Source organism: Ursus americanus, chromosome 9, assembly GCF_024610735.1.
Source record: "Ursus americanus isolate L20-20 chromosome 9, mUrsAme1.1.p, whole genome shotgun sequence".
In the NCBI taxonomy this organism is placed as follows: Eukaryota; Metazoa; Chordata; class Mammalia; order Carnivora; family Ursidae; genus Ursus; species Ursus americanus.
In genome coordinates, this window is record NC_142135.1 from 43,291,760 (window position 1) to 43,311,436 (window position 19,677).

At 42.1% G+C, this 19,677-nt stretch overlaps 1 protein-coding gene across 2 annotated transcripts in view; it reads right to left on the minus strand.

The window, feature by feature from the left end:
• Positions 1 to 19,677, minus strand: part of NECAB1 (N-terminal EF-hand calcium binding protein 1) — a 180,649-nt gene that overhangs the window by 6,051 nt on the left and 154,921 nt on the right. For both annotated transcript variants that reach the window (XM_045805995.2, XM_087864750.1), the window contains exons 9-11: positions 18,473 to 18,526; positions 10,995 to 11,107; positions 43 to 120 (exon numbers count right to left, since the gene is read on the minus strand). In XM_045805995.2, the coding sequence (XP_045661951.1) occupies positions 43 to 120; positions 10,995 to 11,107; positions 18,473 to 18,526 (245 nt within the window). The remainder of the gene's footprint in view (positions 1 to 42; positions 121 to 10,994; positions 11,108 to 18,472; positions 18,527 to 19,677) is intronic.

The following is a 19,677-nucleotide window of genomic DNA, read 5'->3' on the forward strand; positions in this document are numbered from 1 at the left end:
CTCTCCTTGGCTCCCCCTCAAAAGAAGCCGGCTATTACTTACCTATTCCACACGCTGCTGTTCTCCCAAAACTCATAAATTATGTAGCGAGATTCATTGGAAAGCTTCTGTATGGAAATACTGAAATGGAAGAGAAAAAGCATAAGTAGACACTGGAAATTAAAGACAAAAAGCAAACTAATTTTTCTTTTTCTTTTTTTTTTTTTTTAAGATTTTTAGTTATTTTAGAGAGAGAGTGCTATCAAGCTCTAGTGGAGGGAGAAGGAGAGGGAGAGAATCTCAAGCACGGTCCACACTGAGCAAGGAGCCCTATATGGGACTTGATCTCAAGAGCCTGAGATCATGACCTGAGCTGAAATCAAGAGTCAGATGCTTAATCAACAGCCACACAGGTGCCCCAAGAAGCAAACTAATTTTTCTAATCATCTCTGTATGTGGTATGAAACAATCTTACCTATTCATATGGGAAACACCTATGATGCCTGCATGGGAATGAAAGTTTTGTGAAGAATTGATTAGTTCAATATGTCTGTATTGCTTGACATAATTTTTTACTTTTCTGGTTTGGCATCATGAAATCATCTCAGTATATTACAGACATCACAAATACAACTTCTGTAAAATTTCATTCATTCAAAAGATTGACTATTTGTTGTGTTACAGTTCCAAAAACTGTTGAGTGCATGCCACTGCCCTTACCCTCAAGTGCAGCTCTCTGAATCTATCCTGTCTGCCTCCATAGCTCTTTCCAAATTCCTGGCCTTATCCCATCCTTGGATTGACTGCTGCAAGGCTTCTGGTTTGCCAATGCCGATGGTGTACTCTCTCTCTCTCTCACACGCATGCGCGTGTGTGTGCGCGCATGCACACACACCCCCCTCTCAATTTCCTCTCCAACTTTGAGAGTCCACATTCTAGCCATAACTGTTCTTTTGTTTGTTTGTTTGCTTTTCCAACTTAGGACAGACAAATTTGTTCCTTGCAATTCTCTGACCACCCTGAGAGTGGCTAAAAGGCTATGTAATGTGTTTTGGAGGAGTTGGGTTGGGGGTGTGCTGAAAAGATACACTGGGGTGAAGGCTGGATTTAATCCTGGAGCAATTAAGAACCACTGAAGGATTTAAAACAGGGAGGTATCAGGGTTAGAGGTGGGTTTTAAAAGATCCTTCTGGTGGCAGCATGAGGTATCCCATAGGGAACAGTCAATACAACACAGGAAGAAAAGCTAGAAAGGTGGTGAAATTGCTTAGGTGGGTGATGACAAAGATCCAAATTAAGGTAGAAAGGAGGAGGGGACAGATTCATAAGTTTAAGGGAGAATGGGAGACAAATACAAAGATGCCTTTAAAAAAATTAATTCCAGGGACTTCCCGGGAAGATGGCAGAGTACGAGGACCCTAAATTCACCCTGTCCCACAGATAGAACTAGATGACTGCCACCTCAGCGTAGGGGACTCAGAAAATGACCCACAGACTGGCAGAACAGATTCTCCATAACAAAATGTAGAGAAGAGACCACATCTAACAGGATAAGAATACTCTGGAGAGCTACATGGACCGTTGGACTGCTGGCAGAGGGGAGGGACACATAGGGGTAGAGAAGACAAAGAAACAGACCCTCACAGTGGGAAGCCCCCAAGGGGAAGATGAATTTGGCTTTGAAAATCAGAAGGGCCAAATTTCATGAGTTCTTACAACCGGTGGGTCTTAAAACCTAGAACTTTAAAAATCAACAGTGTTGGCTCTGGGAGAGCCTGTAGGGTTTCAGAGAAACTGACTCCCTACCCTTAGGAAGCACAACAAACAGCCCCATGAAGATACAGCATAGAAGCAGCAGTTTGAAAAATGCCTGGGATATACTTGTTTACTAATCTTGGGCATGTGCTGGAGGGGTGGGGATCACTGTCAGAGTTCTCCAGGAACACAGGAACAGACAGGTGCCATTTCCCTCCCCTGATTCCCAGTGTAAACACACAGCCACCTGTGGGAACCAGAGCAGCACGGACCATCCCTAACTTGCTAATACTGTGCGTCCTGCCCAGAGCCCCCCCCCCCCCCCCAATCCTGCCCCGGCATCCCTACTCTTAGGCAGATCTGCCCTCTCCAACTTTGCCTGTCTTGGTTCTGGTGACTGTAGGTCCCCACAGCAGACCAGGACAAACCTTGCTAACACCACACATCCAGCCCCTGTGCACTTCAGCGGAGCTGCTCCTTCCTATATGTTCTTGGCCGGAGCCCATCCAAAGCAGAGTCCTAAGCTTGGCTATGTACAAGCAGCTCTGCCGGAGGCCAGCACCACTCCAAGGTGACACGTGGCCCTGGGAAAGGGGGAGATAACCATATACACGCCACTCCAACGACAGCCCCAGCAGTGGGCTGAGGGCAGACATCTGGTCTGACTGCCGGCCCTGCTTGACAATGAACAAAAGCTTCTCAGGAGACAAAACAGGAGACAAAAACCCTGAGTTTGGTGCTACTATATCTCTGGCAAATGCCTGGTCTGACTCCTCTCAAGCTCAAGACGGCCCAAGACTGGCCCACTAACAGCATAGGGACCAAACTACTGCTGACAATAGGCAAAGAGAGCCATTGCAGATGCCTGGACCGAGGGAAAAAGCGGCTCAGTCATAATAGCAGGATGCATGCATCACACACAGCAGACACCCCTGAAGCGCCAGGTTCTGGTAAACAGGGGACACTGCACTGCAAGACACTACAGGACCTCTTCTTCATAAGGCCACTACTTTCAGGAGGAGACAGAGCTGAGTTTCCTAATACACAGAAACAGACAGAGACAAATGAGGAGACAGAGGAATACACTCCAAATGGAAGACTAGGACAAAATCACAGCAAGAGACCTAACGGAAATGGAGAGAAGTAATATGCTTGATGGAGAATGTGAAGTACTAATCATAAAGATACTCACTGGATATGAGAAGAGTGGAGGACATCAGTGAGGCCCTTAACAATGAGACAGAAAACATAAAAAAAAATTAGAGATGAACTCAATGAAATAAAAATAAACTAGCTGGAGTAAAGAGACTATAGGAAGCAGAAAAACAGATCAGTGACTTGGAGGACAGAGTAATGGAAAGCAATCAAGCTGAAGAGGAGAAAGAAAAATAATACAAAATGAATACAGACTTAGGGATCTCAGCAACATCATCAAGTGTACTAACATTCACATTATAGGGATCCCAGAAGGAGAGGAGAGAGAGAACAGGGCAGAAAATTTTTTTAAATAAATAATAACTGAATACTTCCCAAGTCTAGGGAAGGAAACAGATATCCAGATCCAAAAAGCACAGAAAGAACCTAATGAAATCAACCCAAGAAGCTCCACACCGTGATACATAATTAAAATGGCAAAAAGTAGTGATAGAGAATTTAAAAGCAGCAAGAAAAAAGAAAACAGTTATATATAAGGGAAACCACACAAGGCTATGAGCTGATTTCTCAGCAAAAAGGTTGTAGGCCAGAAAGGAGTGGTGTGATACATTCAAAGTGCTGGAACAAAAGTATCTGCAGCCAAGAATGCTCTATCCAGCAAGGCTATCATTCAGGAGAGAAAGAGAGATAAAGAGTTTTCCAGACGAAAACTAATTCATCACCACCAAACCAGCCTTACAAGAAATGTTAAAGGGGACTCTCTGAGTGGACAGCAAAGACCGTAAGTAGGAATAAGAAAAGTAGGAAGCACAAAAGAGTAAAATTGAGTACATATGTAAAAATTGGTCAAGAGACTCACAAAATAAAAGGATGTAAAGCATGGCACCATATACCTAAAATGTGGGGGGAGAGGCATGAAGAATCAGTTCAAACTCAAGCAACCATCAACTTAACATAGACTGCTAGATGCAGAAGATGTGATATACAAACTGAATAGTAGCCACAAATCAAAAACCAATAATAGATATGCAAAAAATATAAAGGAATCCAAGTATATCACCAAAGAAAGCCAACTAATCACGAGAAAAGAGCAAGAGAAGAAAGGAACAGAGAAAATGTACAAAAATGACCATAAAACAAGGAACAACATGTAAGTTTGTACTTATCAATAATTACTTTGAATGTAAATGGATTAAATGCTCCAATCAAAAGACATATGGTGACAGAATGGATAAAAAAACAATACCCATCTACATGTTGCCAACAAGAGATGTATTTCAGACCTAAAGACACATGCATATTGAAAGTGAAGGGATGGAAAAACATTTATCATGGACATGAAAAGAAAGCCAAGGTAGGAATACTTACATCCGGCAAAGGGAAATGAAAGCAAAAATAAACTATTAGGACTACATCAAAATAAAAAGCTTCTGCACAGCAAACAACGAAAACGCACCCTGTGGAATGGGAGAAGGTAACTGCAAATGATATATCTGATAAAGGGTTAGTATCCAAAACATATAAAAAAAATGTACACAACTCAACACAAAAACCCCACAAATAATCCAATTTAAAAATGGGCATAAGACATGAACGGACATTTCTCCAAAGAAGATAACCAGATGGCCAACAGACACATGAAAAGATGGTCAAATCACTAATCCTCAGGGAAATGCTTATCAAAACCACAATGAACTATTGCCTCACACCTCTGAGAACGGCTAAAATAAAAAAACACAAGAAACAAGAATTGGCGGGGATGTGGAGAAAAAGGAACCCTAGTGCACTGCTGGTGGGAATGCAAACTGGTGCAGCCACTGTGGAAAACTGTATGAGGTTCCTCAAAAAATTCAAAATAGAACTACCCTATGATCCAGTAGTTCCCCTTCTAGGTATATACCCAAAGAATACAAAAACACTAATTTGAAGTGATATATGCACCCCTATGTTTACTGCAGCATTATTTACGATAACCAAAAAATAGAAGGAACGCAAGTGTCCATCAATAGATGAAGGGATAAAGAAGATACGGTCTACACACACGTGCGTGCACGCATGCGCTCACACAATGGAATATTACTCAGCCATACACAGAATAGAATCTTGCCATTTGCAACAACATAGATGGATTTAGAGAGTATAATGCTAAGCAAAATAATTTAGAGAAAGACAAATACCATGAGTACTGGAATTAAAATTTAAAAAAATAAAAAATTCCATAAGTCCTACTTGTTCAGTCTAAAGTTTTACATTATATTCAGATTAGAAATCAAAATGAGAGTATAAACTAATAGCAAGGATTTTGATTTAAAAGCGAACAAAGAATGGGTCAGTGTAAAAGTCAAGCTAAATGTAGTTTTAGAATTTACCTAAGTGTGACCAGCAGGTGGTGGTAACTACACACAGAAATTTTAATACTTTTTTCCTTTAGCTCTTTGCCTGTAAATAAAGTTTTTCATAGTTGTTTATCCAGCTTGCTTGATTAAGGTACGATGTAGCAAATATTGTTTGCTCAATTTCAGATTTTCTAGGGAAAGAGTTAGAATCAAAGGAATTGGATGGAAAGTGAAATCAGGGATTTTCTAATTCTAGGAGTTCATGAATGAGCTCTTGGGGGGGGGGGGGTTCCTGGAAATCCCAGAAATGAGCTGCAAATTGATGTGCATGTCCATTTTTTTTCTGGGAAGAAAATCCATAGCTTCCACAATAGTCTCAAAGAGTCTGTAATCTCCAAACATAATTTGACAATGTAATGGACAAATTTCAACCCATGACCGTGTTGTTTTTTTGGTTTTTTGTAGGATAAAATTTAAAATACCCAGCTTACCATTTTAGGTTCTTCAAGAACTGCCTGCTCTAAACTGATTTATATTACTTATTACATTAAAAACCAATTTATCTTGCGATTTGGACCTCCCAATTTTCTGGACATCCATAAGACTGTAAGGAATTAAAAAAATTTTAGCATCATTCTCAAGCGTTTAAAGGACTGAAGGAAGCATCGGTGTGATCAGGCAGTGGTTGGAAGTACAGCCCAGCAGGCCTACCCTTCTCTACAACTTGGTAGCTTTATCACTCTGGGCCCATTACTTACCTCAGCTTCCTCATCTGTAAAATGGTGATAATAGCAGTACAGTGAGGATTAAAGTGTTGCATGTAGAGTGCTTAGCCCAGTCCTTGGCAAATTGTGTGTGTTTAATTAGCCGTTAGCTCAATACCCCAGAGGAAAGTGGCACTTCCCCGGAATGAGCAGTTACAAAGGCCAAGTCTTAAATGGTGTTAAAACTGAGAAACATGACAGAAGTAAAAGGAATTGGAAAGGAAACAAGACCAGAAAAAACAAAACAAAACTGAAGGAAAAAGACATATTTGCGACAACAATGTACAGCAGGAAGCCAATAGTAATGATGATAATCGTTATATTATTATATGCGCTCACAGCGATGGTGACAGTTGCTGACATGTATTGCTCTGTTCCAGGCCCTGGTCTAAGCAATTTACATGGATTAAGGAATTATACCTTCACCGTGACTCTGGGGGTGACAGAGCAGACACAGTCTGTCGCCCCAACCATTACCTCTTTCTTAACAGAACCCTGCCACTGTTGAGTTCATAGCATACCCGATGTACCAGTCAGCCCTGGACTGAGACAGTCATCACCATCTCACCCCTTTCTGTTGGATACTGGTTTCCTCACCTCCCCTGGAGGGAGGAATGACCATGTGACTTGAGCTGGACCAATGAGATACCAAGGAATGTCTGCTGGGAAGCAAGGGCTTCTGGGAAATGCTTGCATCCTGAGGCTCAGACATACGTAAGAGGAGAGCTTGTTTATGTTGCTCCCTTCTCTTGCTTCCCAACTATAGGCCATCTGGTGGAGAGCCAGACGGCAGAGCTGAAAGCAATGCAGATTTTGGCTCAAAGGGAAATGCGTGAAAATGCTAATCAGAATTACTCTACAGGGGGTGCTTTCAGTTAAGAGTGAAACTGACCAATACATAGCAATGAGATTTAAGGACATTGCTCTTTAAGACTGTGCAATACAGGTAATGGTACGTATGCGATGATGACACTAAGAAAAGGTTAATTATGAAAAAATTCTGTCAGCAATATTTCTGTTGAAAAGGCTTAGGGCTTAAATGATTAGCTTTCAATTATCTGCAAACTTAGAATTACACAGAACATTTCTGAGCTGTTGCTAATGTGCTTGTCTTCCTCCTTGATGTGTTCAGGTTTCCTGTGACACCACTCACTGCATTCTTTGGCTAAGCTGTCCCTGGATGTAGTCACTAAGAGCTTTAGCCCTGAACTCCAGGAGACCTTCAATATTCCCAGCAGCTGGAAAAAGGCAGTGAAATAGCATCCAGGAGGGAAGGATGTGGCTCAGGAATAGTTGGGGGTGAAGATAAGTTAAAAGACTCTCCTCCTCTTGGTTTCCTCCTTTCCCCACATGCCCTACTTCAACTCATAGAATCTAGCCACCGGAGAAAAGGCACAACAGGAGGGAGGTCCCTGCGAAACCCCCACCCCATTTCTCCACACCAAGCTCCAGCTGCCAATATATTTCACCTGCATAAAAATGCTGATAAATGATTCACAGTCAATATGCCACAGGGTAACATTAGTTCTTAAAGATCTTTCTTTGGCCATGGTAAAGTCTTAGGATCAAGTCTTCTTTTTTTTAATTTTAAAAAATTTTTTATTATGTTTAGTTTGGGTCAAGTCTTATAATACAATTCCATATTCATGTTCCCTAGGCCCCTGACATAGAGTTGAGAACACACATGAATCCTAGAATTCATATCTAAGAGTGACTTCAGAAATCGTTTTATCCTATTTAACAGCTGTGAAATTTTAGGCTATGAATGAATGACTTATTTTCCTAACTGGATTCTAAGATCCGTGAAAGCAGAACCTTTTCTCACTTTTTCTGGCATCAAGCATGGTTCTAAGAATACATTGTGTACACCACATATATTCAACTGGTACCTCCCCACAGCGATTAATAAACTGTCGTGATTACAAAATAAGCAAAATGACGGATGCCTGGCTGGCTCAGTCAGTTGAGCATCCAACTCTTGTTTTCAGCTCAGGTCATGAGCTCATGGGTCAGGTTGTGAGACTGAGCCCCACGTAGGGCCCCACGCTCAGTAGGGAGTCTACCTGAAGATTCTCTCCCTCTGCTCCTCCCCCCACTTGCTCTTTCTCAAATAAATACATCTTTAAAATAAGCAAAAAGATCGTCAGAGTTTTTTTTTTTTTTTTGTGTGTGTGTGTGTGTGTGTGAGAGAGAGAGAGAGAGAGAGAGAGAGAAATGGGTCACAAAATTGATTTATGTGGCTTTTCCACTAACAACTCATTTTGAAACTCAATTGACAAATACTCTGACAAGGGCTCCGTCAGCTTCTAAACCTCTGGGTCTGGTGGTCAAATACCTTCAGGGCATAAGCCTCTCTAATTCAGTTGCTTGAATTTAAGAAACTAAGACCTTATAATTGGAGCAGGAGGGATCTTGTCCATTCCACCCCTGGTTAACCACAGAAAGTCTAGAAAACTTTAATTCAAGGATGACCAAGGACGGCAAGAAGGATTAAATGTGGGTTTTGGAGTCAGACACGCCGGGGCAAGATGTTTACTGCATCTGAGCCCATTCCCTCTTTCAGATGAGTGCAGTGAAGATCAAATAAGAAATGGGTGCAAACTGCCTAGTCATACATCCTTCATTTCTACTTTGTGGCATGGCAGCATTTCCTGGCTAGCCATGGTGAAGCTGAGCCTGACATCAGGGGAGAAGAAGAAACTGACCATTCTGGGTTTCCTTTTACCAGCCCAGCGCAAGGCATGTGCATGGCTGACAACATGAGTGGCTCATTTGATTGCTCATCAACCGATAGAGAAGAAAACTGGATTTGATGAACTGAATTTAGACCGGCGGGCCGGCATAATGGGTATCTCACACGGTTTCCAGCCACTTGGAGTGATTCTCTGACGCTCATTCCATCTGACAAAGTCTACTTTTTGATAATTCCAATAAAAGAAAAAAAATCAGTTGAAAAATCAGCAAGAAGTGAGTGAAGAGTCCTTAAAAAACAAACCAGTCTTGCCAAGGAAAAGGAGAGACTGAGAGTCTCAATTTATCTCCCTGGAGGAGGCTCTCCCCCTCCGGTACTTCACAGCTGGAGCCCAGGGAGCAGTTTTCCGTGGCTGCCGAGAGAACAGTCTGCAGCAGGCAGCGCGGCCCCGTCGCCTCAGCTGCCCTCCCACTGCTGCTTCCGTCACCCGGGGCTGGCCTGGAGCGTCGGGCCCTTCTCCCCGCACACGTGAAAGCACTACCTCCGAATCTTAATCAGACGTTGTGCGTTACTTACAAATGTAAAAGTCTAATCCGTTCCTGGAGATTGTGATCCACCAAACCGGGTTTTATCTTCCTTACGTCCCCACTTCTTCGGTTAGTATTGTGCCCTAGTTCCTGCAGTTCCTACTGTGGATGGTGTGTACACACACACACGCACACGCGCACACACACTCTTTTTGCATTTTCCAAGCCTTCAATTTCAGTTCCAGATGAGTACGCTTTTAAAACTACGTACACTTGCACTTTGGCAGATCCTATGTCACTGAACTAAAAGGACTAAAATGGTTTTGATTTGAGCCCTTCTGAGTTTGCTGTGAAATACAACAACAACAACAACAACAACAACAACAACAACAACGCAACCTCAGCATTTCCTGTGTTTCTGTTACAAAGGCATGACTGGAAGATTGCAAGCAGTCGGACAGGAACAGCACTGAGCGAGTCCCCTGCAACTCTAGAGAGTGGGTCAGAGGTCAGCCAGCCAGATGATGAAGGGAGAGTACCCCGCTCATGTTGTCTGGGTCTTGGGGTGCTGAGCACTCAGTTAATCCTCACAGCCGTCTCAGGGTCTTAGGAAGTTCCTGATGAGGAACCAGTAAGGCTCTTTCCCTATATTACAAAATGAACACAATCCCATATTTAACTCCAGAGCCAGACTTCTTAACCGGGGAGCTATTCTGTTGGAGTATAAATAAAATATAATTACTGGGAGTAACACCAAAGCACTCAGACATGAAGTACGCGTTTCCGTGTGTGTGTGTGTGCGTGTGCGTGTGCGTGTGCGTGTGCATGCACATACGCATGCATGCATACCCGTGCTAAAGTGATATTTGGAGAGCATCATGAAATACAGTTTAAACACACCCCGAGGTAGGGGTAGATTTGGTTGTAGTTTTCCAGAAGCAGGTGAGTTTGGGGCTGGGCTTTGGGCTTCAGGCACAACAAGCGCTTGGTGGAAACCTACCAGCTGGGCATACATTTCTGGGAAGGAGAGCAGCCTGGTCTAAGGCACAGGTTATGCTGGAAAGACAATGGGCAGCTGGGCGCTCAGGTAGAGAGAATCCATGGTAACAGTGCTGTGCATTTTCAGGTACGAAAAACATAGGGTCAGGGAAATAGCTAGCATTTGGTTAAGACACTCAGAGGTACTGCAGTTCCTGATGAAGGGGATTCTATAACTGTACAATTATATAATTGTAAAATTATTCTAGTAACTGTTTATTGGACTACTTGGAGTGGAGAAACTGAAAGTGAGTAATAGTTCATAAATTTTAGTAGCCTAAGATAATCGAAGCCTGAGCTGGGGTAGCTAGGGAAAGAGGATTTTGTGTCTGTTTTTGTTTTACGGCCAAGGTCTGCAATCAAGACGTCAGACACTGTGCAATTTCATAATGGCTGAGATGATTATCAGGCTGCAGGGCCTGCTGCCAGGGAGCATTCAGAGCTAGGCCCCGTGGAGTTGGGGCTCATCCATCAGAGGTGAATTAAATCCATGTGGGCCTGTCTGGGTGCAAGAGGGGAGATGCCAGTCGATGTGAAACTCCCCTCTTCAAATTGTTCTCACCATTTTATTTCCCTTGATGCCCCCGGTGATCAAATCCACATAGAGTCCAAGGCTAAAATAGAAAATACCCAGTTAAGGCCTGCAAAAGGCATCACCCAGAGGGCTGGAATGATCAACATAAACACAAGAGGAGCTCAAATGCCCCTCTTCCCCTCCTTCATCTAGGGACCGAGCCGGAGCGCTTACCGCAAGCATCCACTCTGGGAGGAAGCGCTCTCCACATAGTGTTTCAGGGCAAGCTGGAATTCTTCCAAGTCCTCCTCTATCACAGACATCTGACGCTGGACAAGCATGATGTGCTGCCGAGGAAGAGGCAAGCGTTACAGCCTGGCTGTCACGGAGCCTCGCTTCGCCGGACCCCCTATAGCCCGTCCCTCCCCTCCTCACAGAGCAAACAATCCTCACCTAAAAATATGACCAAAGGGAAGACCATGACTAGTCCAAGTAATACTGTGCTATGAAAGCTGTAATGCAGGCAGGATACCTTTCTTGCCTCCAGTAGCAGGTGCTATAGAGAGTGTCTCCCAACGATACACTTCCCTTTTAAAAGCAGTGGTTCTCAATTAGAAGCTCTGGGGAGGTTTCAAATTTGCACTCACATCAGAATCTCTGGAAGTGGGGTCCAAGCACTAGCATTTATACAAGCCATCCCCCAAGTGGCTCTAATGTGCAGTCCGGGCTGGGATGAAGCCTATAGTCATTTTTAAAGAGTAGTCCTACTGGACAGCTCCAGCGTCACCTTAAATATTTTGTGATATCAGACATGTGTATCATTACAAACAACCACATTTCAAAAAATGTGTGTTCAATGTTGCATTTCCAAAGGTACATTAACCACCGACCACATAACATAGGCCTTGCTCAAAATCTCATGGCATCAGATGGAGCCTGTGTTTAATGGATCACACTGGGCTGGATGGCAACCGCTTCTTGTAACAAATTCTATTATGTTTACAGCACTTGTAGTGTAAGGCCTTTCCTACAGATCTGCCCATGGGCTTCACATACACTCTGATCCAAGACCAAGCCTCTCTTCCATCAAGGGTTAGGAATGAATCATAAAGTACAAAAAAAAAGTAAGGATTGGGAGTGAATTACAAAAGTATGAAAAAAACTGTAAGGACAGTTTAGAATGTGAGGAAAACAACTTGCACAACATTACTCAGCTGTGTAGCGGCAGAGCCAGAAGTAAGCCCCTGGTTTGCTGTCTCCTCTCCAGTGTGTTTCTCACTTCACGTTAATAGCTTTGTTGGAGACCAGTTATATCACAGATTGCATAATAGATAATTTATATATTCAATAATTGTTCCTACTTTATTTTCCTACAGGTAAATGCTGGGTGCTGGATTCTGGGTATACAGAGATAAATCAAGACAGAATCCTTACCTTCATAAGGTTTAGTAAATTAATCAACAAGGTTTTCATTTTTGTTTTTTACAAAGATTTTATTTATTTATTTGAGAGAGAGAGACAGAGATACCGAAGGAGAGCACGAGTGGGCAGGAGAGGGAGAAGCAGGCTCCCCAGGACCCTGGAATCATGACCTGAGCTCAAGGCAGACACTTAACTGAGCCACAGGAGCCTCAAGAAATCAACAAGGTTTGAAAACTGTGTCTATGGAATAACTTTAGGTTGATACTAGCACATGAAACTGACTATATTTAAATTGACCAGAAGTCTACTACAGTTTTGACGGAACCGTATTGTCAAAGAAATCTTGATCCCAGCCTCAAAATCCTTTGATTGTGTAAGCCTTAAGGGAATATTTGGGCCCCCAAACTCACACGAGCAGGAAGCAGGCTACTAACACTCTATAACCCCTAAAAAGGGCAATATTCTCCCATGAGCTCTTTCCGATGTGGTTATGGAGGAAAATGAACCAAAAAGAAACTCTCAAAAGAACAACAACGGACAACAGAGTTCCTCGCAGACGGAGGTACAGTGTCCAATCACAGAACTTCCTTCAACGACAAGCATCTTCCCAGCATGAATTCACTGTTGCAAGGAAACAGAGAATGCTGTCTGCTTCCTATTCGTGCCTTTCCCGAATTACAGTTGTTACGACATTTCTCCTGGCCCAGTTTTATCACTGTGTATTTTATCTGTGTGTTTGCGGGGACTGGTGAGGGGAGATAACTTACTTTTTTATTCATAAGTGTGTCAGATCGCAAGGGACTATGTCTTGATCTTACAGGGAGGGCTGAGCATGTCACCCAGGGATGCCAGACTTCGAGCTAGAAGCAGTGACTGAAGGAGACTTTGGGTGGTCTCCCTTGTGAAGGGGTCTATGTATTCTATGTACATGAAAAGAATGCATGTTTGAGGATCAGAAGGCTCGCTGTGGCAGAAACTTCAACCTACTCCCCCAAATCCATTTCCTCTTCTTTCTAGGTACAGTTAGAGTACACAGTCCATCAGCTTTTGCAGATAACCAACCGATGAGTTTTCACCAAGAGAACACAAGCACAAGTGCTGTGTATTGCTTTTGGGCCAAGACTTTCAAGAGGGATGTGAACCCCCTCCACATTCTCTTCCCCTTTTCTGTTGCTAGACGGACCTGCCTCAGGAATGGCAGGGCCACGCTTGAGAGGGGCCTGTGTCCCTGAATCATTGTGTGGACTGTTTTACCGGGCAAGGGAAAAACTTTTATTATATTAGAATCATTGTCCATTTGGGTCTATTTGTTTCCCTAGCCCAGTCGCCTTAATGAGTTCAGTAATTTTAATTGAGCTTTGTTTTATTTCCCTTCAGAATCAGAGATCAAGAATCAGTAGACATAAGCCTGTAACTATCTCCTAAGCTTATGTAAGGAACAACCAGCCTCCTGTACCACTCTCCCAGGACCTGGGTTTAGTATTAATAACTAAGAGTTTCAGTTAATCTCTGCCAAAATAATTGTGGACATGTTCTTCTCACAGAAATCTACAGAGACTTCTTGATCATGTATTTGTGATTAACAATGACTCAGATGATTTCTCATGGGCTTTCCCAATGAGATATATAAATATATCTACTTATTCCACCATAATTCTTTTAGTCTGAAGGCAATTCTTACGTGATCTAAATTGCAACCATGAATAGAATCCTTCTCTACTCCCTGAAGGCATGTCCTTTGAAATGTGACTGTGAGCTTCTTCTATCAAAACGTGGATCCTATTTCCCTTTCCCTTGAATCTGGGCCAGCCTTATAACTTGCTTTGGTAGAGGAGTCCTAACATCTGCATGACATTTCTGTATGTTCCTTATGTCGAATACACAGCCTGAGATCCTTACTGAAATCTGAGGTGAATGGCCAGCCCAGAGCATTTTTGTTTCTCTGCTTTAGAAGTGGTAGTGTAGCCTTTATTATTTACTCTGTAGGGACTGTTAGGATTGAATTATGGTGGAATATTTGCAGAATAGTGTTTGCTAGTCACATGAGGTTAGCGGCATCAACCTTTCATTTCTTGGATTTTTTTTTATTTAGAGAAATTTCAACTTTTTAAATCTCTAGAGACAGAAATATTTTAAATGCAACTAATTTGTTTCATGTTTTCTAGCTCTATTTACTACATTTACAGTTGTGTTCCAAGCATGTCTTCAGAAATGTAACAGCCTTTCTTGCATGCTCTTGTTCAATCTCATAATAGCTATTGCAAAGCAAAACTATGTTTTAACAGTCCCTGACATATTTGTGGGCAATAACCCCCAATACACATGGCAGGATTAATTTACTTCACAAAATATTATTATTCACAGGCTTTATGAGGATAGAAAGGCAGAAAAATATGTTAGATTTGTAAACTCCTATTATACAATAGGATAACAAAAGTTATTCTGGTATAAACAACAGTAATGTGCTCAAGAAAAGTTACAGCTTTTGAAAAGCACCAGAATGGGATCAAACCTTGTTTAAAATGACATTGACTCCAAAAAGAACCCTTCTGAACATAGGAAATATCTAGGAAATCATCACCTTTTTCTAACAGTTGTTTGGTAAGAAGTGCTGTGCAAGGCATACAATGGCACCAAGCAGAAAGGCTTTGGGGGGGTAAACACACCTGCCAGATCCAGAACGTGTGGTCTGGATGGACTCCCTTCAAAAACCATATTGATCTTTCAGTGATTCATACTCCCTGCCTAGTACTTGACAGCTGGAAGACAAAAAATTACTCCCAGGTTTCCAGGAGTCATAAAGTCACAATCTTGGAATTTAGATCTGGGTTTATTTTTGATGCACGTTTCCTATTCTATTCTAACAAGAGTAAAATTATGAGTTCTAAAGGTTGCGGTCTTTATAATGTGCTTGTTACAAATCACGTGGAACACGTCGATCTTCCTGCATAGCCCCTTAGTGTTTTCCTGTTAGTGCAACATTTGAACAATTCAATGTTATAAGAGATACGTAAATAGTTTTTCAAACTCCTATTTATTCTTTTTGATTTCACCTTAAATACTGTGTCACTCTAGAAGCATTCCCTGGCCTCCTAAGTTAGGTTGTGTTCCCTTGCTCTGCACATCTGTACTTCTCTATAATAATCCCCATCACCGTGTACTGGAGATCCTTGTTGAATCACTGCAGGTCCTTCTGTCTGTCTCGTAGCGCCTGTGATATTCACCACTTTATCCCCAGACCCTCCCCCAGGGCCTGGCACATAGCTGGCGATTGAGTTATTCATGGAACAAACAAGCAAAAGACGCACTATTCATTCCAGGAAAGCATGTGAGGTGGTCCCGTGAACTCTAGAGCCCACACCATTTTCTTTCATCTACCTCCATCATCTTGTCCTCTTTCCCCTTTAAGAGCAAAGAGTACACGTTTAAAAAAAACTTAGCTTCACTTTTATGAGCTCTGCGGCCTTGAGCCAGTTACTTCATTTTTCGTCCTAAGTCACCAAATGAAATTGGAATGGCGGGTACTTATATCATGGAGTTTAAGGGAGGATTAAATGGAATACTGTATGTAAAAATCTTGCCCAGGATAGACACTCAATAGATGTTACGTCTCATACTCTGCTCACTGAGGGAAAAAAAAAAAAAAAAGACCTAAAAGAAAAAAAAATCATATGCTGGACTCATCATTATGTAATGACTCACGTTCCAGAAAACTAGATATGTCAGCTAGTAGGGTTTGGGACTTTTGCTGCGTGCTATTTAAGCCTGCCAGATACTCCTGTTCTGCTCTAGCGGTAGGAGACCTCATGAAACAGAGTCATCTGTCAGCTCACAACCTCACTGGCAAAGAAAACTCCATTTCAGTGTCCAGAGATGCACCGAACACTGGAGTGGGACTGTTACAGTGTGGGGTGCAGGTCTAGCACAGAGCTGCTGGGGCCCGGCTATGCAATGAAATCCTTCCACACCTCAATCCTCCATCTGCAAACTGGGGTTAATGACGGCAGCACCTCGGATGCTATGATGGGGAGGAAGTGAATCACAGGTGTGTGTGCGGCACAATACCGTGCATGTAGCAGAGTCTCCGTAAAGAATAGCTTTACAAAAATAAAATCCACCATAACAGTTTGTTCTTTGCTTTCTGGTATGGGATTTATTTTTCAAGGTTCTCATGTATTCACTAACGGAAAAGGAAAATCACCTCTCTAGTCAATGAAGCCTGAACCTGGTTTAGGACACCAAGAGAAATCGCGGAACCCAGGGGAGCCTGCAGTGCTGGCTGTGAACAGTGGAGATCTGTTTTCGTCATTCTGAATACAGAAGGATTTATAAGAATCGATGGTGAGGCATTACTACCACTAACGAGAAAGTACAACTTGTAATGACAAGTAGCTTATTGGTATCTTTGAGAAAAACAAACTTATTCAAATCATTACTATATGTGTATTCCCAAAGAGCATAATTATTTTACCTTTCCATGTGGTTGAAAATAATTAAGGAACACCCTTTCCTGCTTTTCAATAATATTGACTGCTGAAGCACCTTGCCCAATCCTATTTTGTTAAGTACTTCTACGAACTATTGAATTAGTAATGCTGTCTGGGTTGATAAATCTTTGAAAATTGACCTTGGGCTCTCTTCTGTCAGGGACCAGAGAAGGAACAGTCTGTCACCTTCCACAAACAATCCTTAGACGATTTTTCTCCCACTTAGCTAGTGAGAGACAATAGTCTCACCTTAGGAAATCATGTAAGAATAGACAATGGTCTCTCTCAACATGAGAAAAGTTATGTTCAGTTTTCTTGACTGGAGTGTAGTTTTCCCTACATGCAAATCTCACTGATGCCAGACATACAAGATCACCAGGTCACGATCCTGGACCCGAGGGACTGCCAGGGATGGTCTTCTGAATATGTGCCCTTGACAGCCTTCTGTCCTTCTCAGAAAAGATTCTGCTTCCCACCAAAACCTACCCCTTTAGAATTCTGGGTGCCTGATGAATTAATACAGACCACACCCTGTCTGTGGAGGAACCAGAAGCACTGAACCTGTGGTGAAATATAGGTTACCTTTGGGGAATGTGTCCATATCCATAGATTTTTTTTTCTTAAAGATTTTATTTATTTATTTGACAGAGATAGAGACAGCCAGCGAGAGAGGGAACACAAGCAGGGGGAGTGGGAGAGGAAGAAGCAGGCTCATAGCGGAGGAGCCTGACGTGGGGCTCGATCCCACAATGCCGGGATCATGCCCTGAGCCGAAGGCAGACGCTTAACCGCTGTGCCACCCAGGCGCCCCCACATCCATAGGATTCTAATGATGACACCATTAGTAAGCTTTTCTCTACAGCTTTCCCTCTGAAGACTCTCTGTGCTTTGAGTCTGGACAGGTGGGCAGGAGCCGAAAGAACGGTGAGCCTCACCTTCTATCCCACAGGCGGTGCCTGGTACAGAGAGGAAAGGTTTCCCAGCTTTGCCTCATGTAAACAGGATGTATCCTAGGAGATCTATACGATATATGTTTAAGGCATTAAGAAACAAGTGATGTTCTGTGGGTTGCCAAGATTTTAAAATCAAAATTTCCACTAAATGTGAATGCAAAGATCCACTTTCCCCCAATAGAATGTGCTACAAATATCTGCCTCAAAATAACAAATCATGATATGTGTTTTCAATTAGTTAATTTATTCATAAATTTCTTTCGTTGTGCCTTTAGTCTCTATTACTATCACTTTGTCCATCCTCTCTCAGTCTCTATAAATTGCCACCACTCCGGATGGACCTCTTTTCCCTAGGAGTGTAAATGTTCCTTTTTCCTCTAAATGTCAATTTTTTTTCTTGGGGAAAAAAAAAAAGATTTCTGAGCACTTCCAATGTGCCTGGCCCTCGGATAAAAGCGGGAGATACGATACCGAACAGCATCAAGTTTCGGCTCAGGTGTCACACCCAGGCTCGCAGGGTTTATTAAATGTTGTTCGTGATATAATTTGAATGTTGCCCTTCTCTGCCAGTCACAGTCATTCAATTATTCAATAACTCACTGACTTATATATGCATAAAAATCTCATTTTGCACGTATTACATGCTAAGTACGTACATAAAAACCCTGTAAAGTAGGCATCAGGTTTCCACAAATCACAATCTCGAAACTACTACTTAGCCATGCAAAATAAAATACGCCTATGTATTACTTTTTCAAATTTTCACTGCGATAGTAACTAATTTTGAAGAACTTAAATGTTTTCAAAGTACATATTTCTAACATTTTGACCTAGAAAAAAAAGTACTTACAGATTTAGTATTCCCTTCAATAACTTCTTCTTCCCGTGGTTCAAGTTTGAGATCCTTCAGGTGGAGAAAGAAATGGGGGGAGAAAAGACCAGAATTGAGATAAAGGGAACACCATACACTTGAATGCTGGCTCTTTCACGGCCAATGTTGTACCAGAAGAACCGCATTATCTCTAAGGAAATGGAATAATTCTGAGTTTAAAAAGGAAGCCGTTCCAGCAGAGCCTCTCTTACCCATTTGTCCGTGGTAAAAAGCCATTTCACGTGTGTTTGTTATTACTTTCGGTTTACTGATGACATTAAAAGAGAACAAAATGGAGCAGATTCATTAAAACAGGGAAAGGATAGGACAGAAAAAGAAAAGACTAAGCTGCCTCCTTTAGCTGTTAGTACTGAGTGCCACTTTTCCTGGGAAATCTTGACGGACATTAGTGCAACTAATACTTTTACCACTCTGGTGATAATTTGACATTACTAAAACATAATGAATTCAAAAGCAAATGAAAACACTATTGATATTTTCTAAAAAGCAAGGACTACTAAAAAGAGCCTAGAATTTTCTGCAGTGATCAATGGATGATGCTAATGTCCCCAGTGAAACCAAGCGTGTAATCTCTGAGGACTTCCTTCTAAGAATATATATCCTAGCATTTGTGCTGAGGATTATGCACAATCATTCCTTCAAGTAGAAAAGAAATAAATTGAAAGTTGTGAAATCCAGATCGTCTGAAGTCACATAAGCTTGTTAAAAACAGAGCTATGTACATCTAGCTTTGCTGTTCCCGTGTGGTAAAACCTTAGACAAGTTATTTAACTTTTACTGTTTCCTCCGCCTGGAATTCTCTGTTCCTAAGAATTCATCTAACTGGCTCCTTCTCCTCTCTCACACCTCAACTCCAATACCACCTCCTTAGAGTGACCTTCCTGATCACCTACTCTAAGTATCCAAACCCTCATCTCTACCATACTGCCTTACTTTGTCTTCAACGTACTTTCCGTTATCTGAAATTACCTTATTTCATTGAGTTGTCTACTGATTTCCCTCAGTCTCTATTGGACCAAGGGCCTTACCTGTTCTGATCACTGCTGCACTTCCACTTCCAGCTCAATAACCATTAGCTGAATAAATAAATGGCTGAATGAGTCCATTGCAATCATGGCTTTTCCGTGAAGGCAAGGTGATGGACTGCATATGGATGTAAGCTG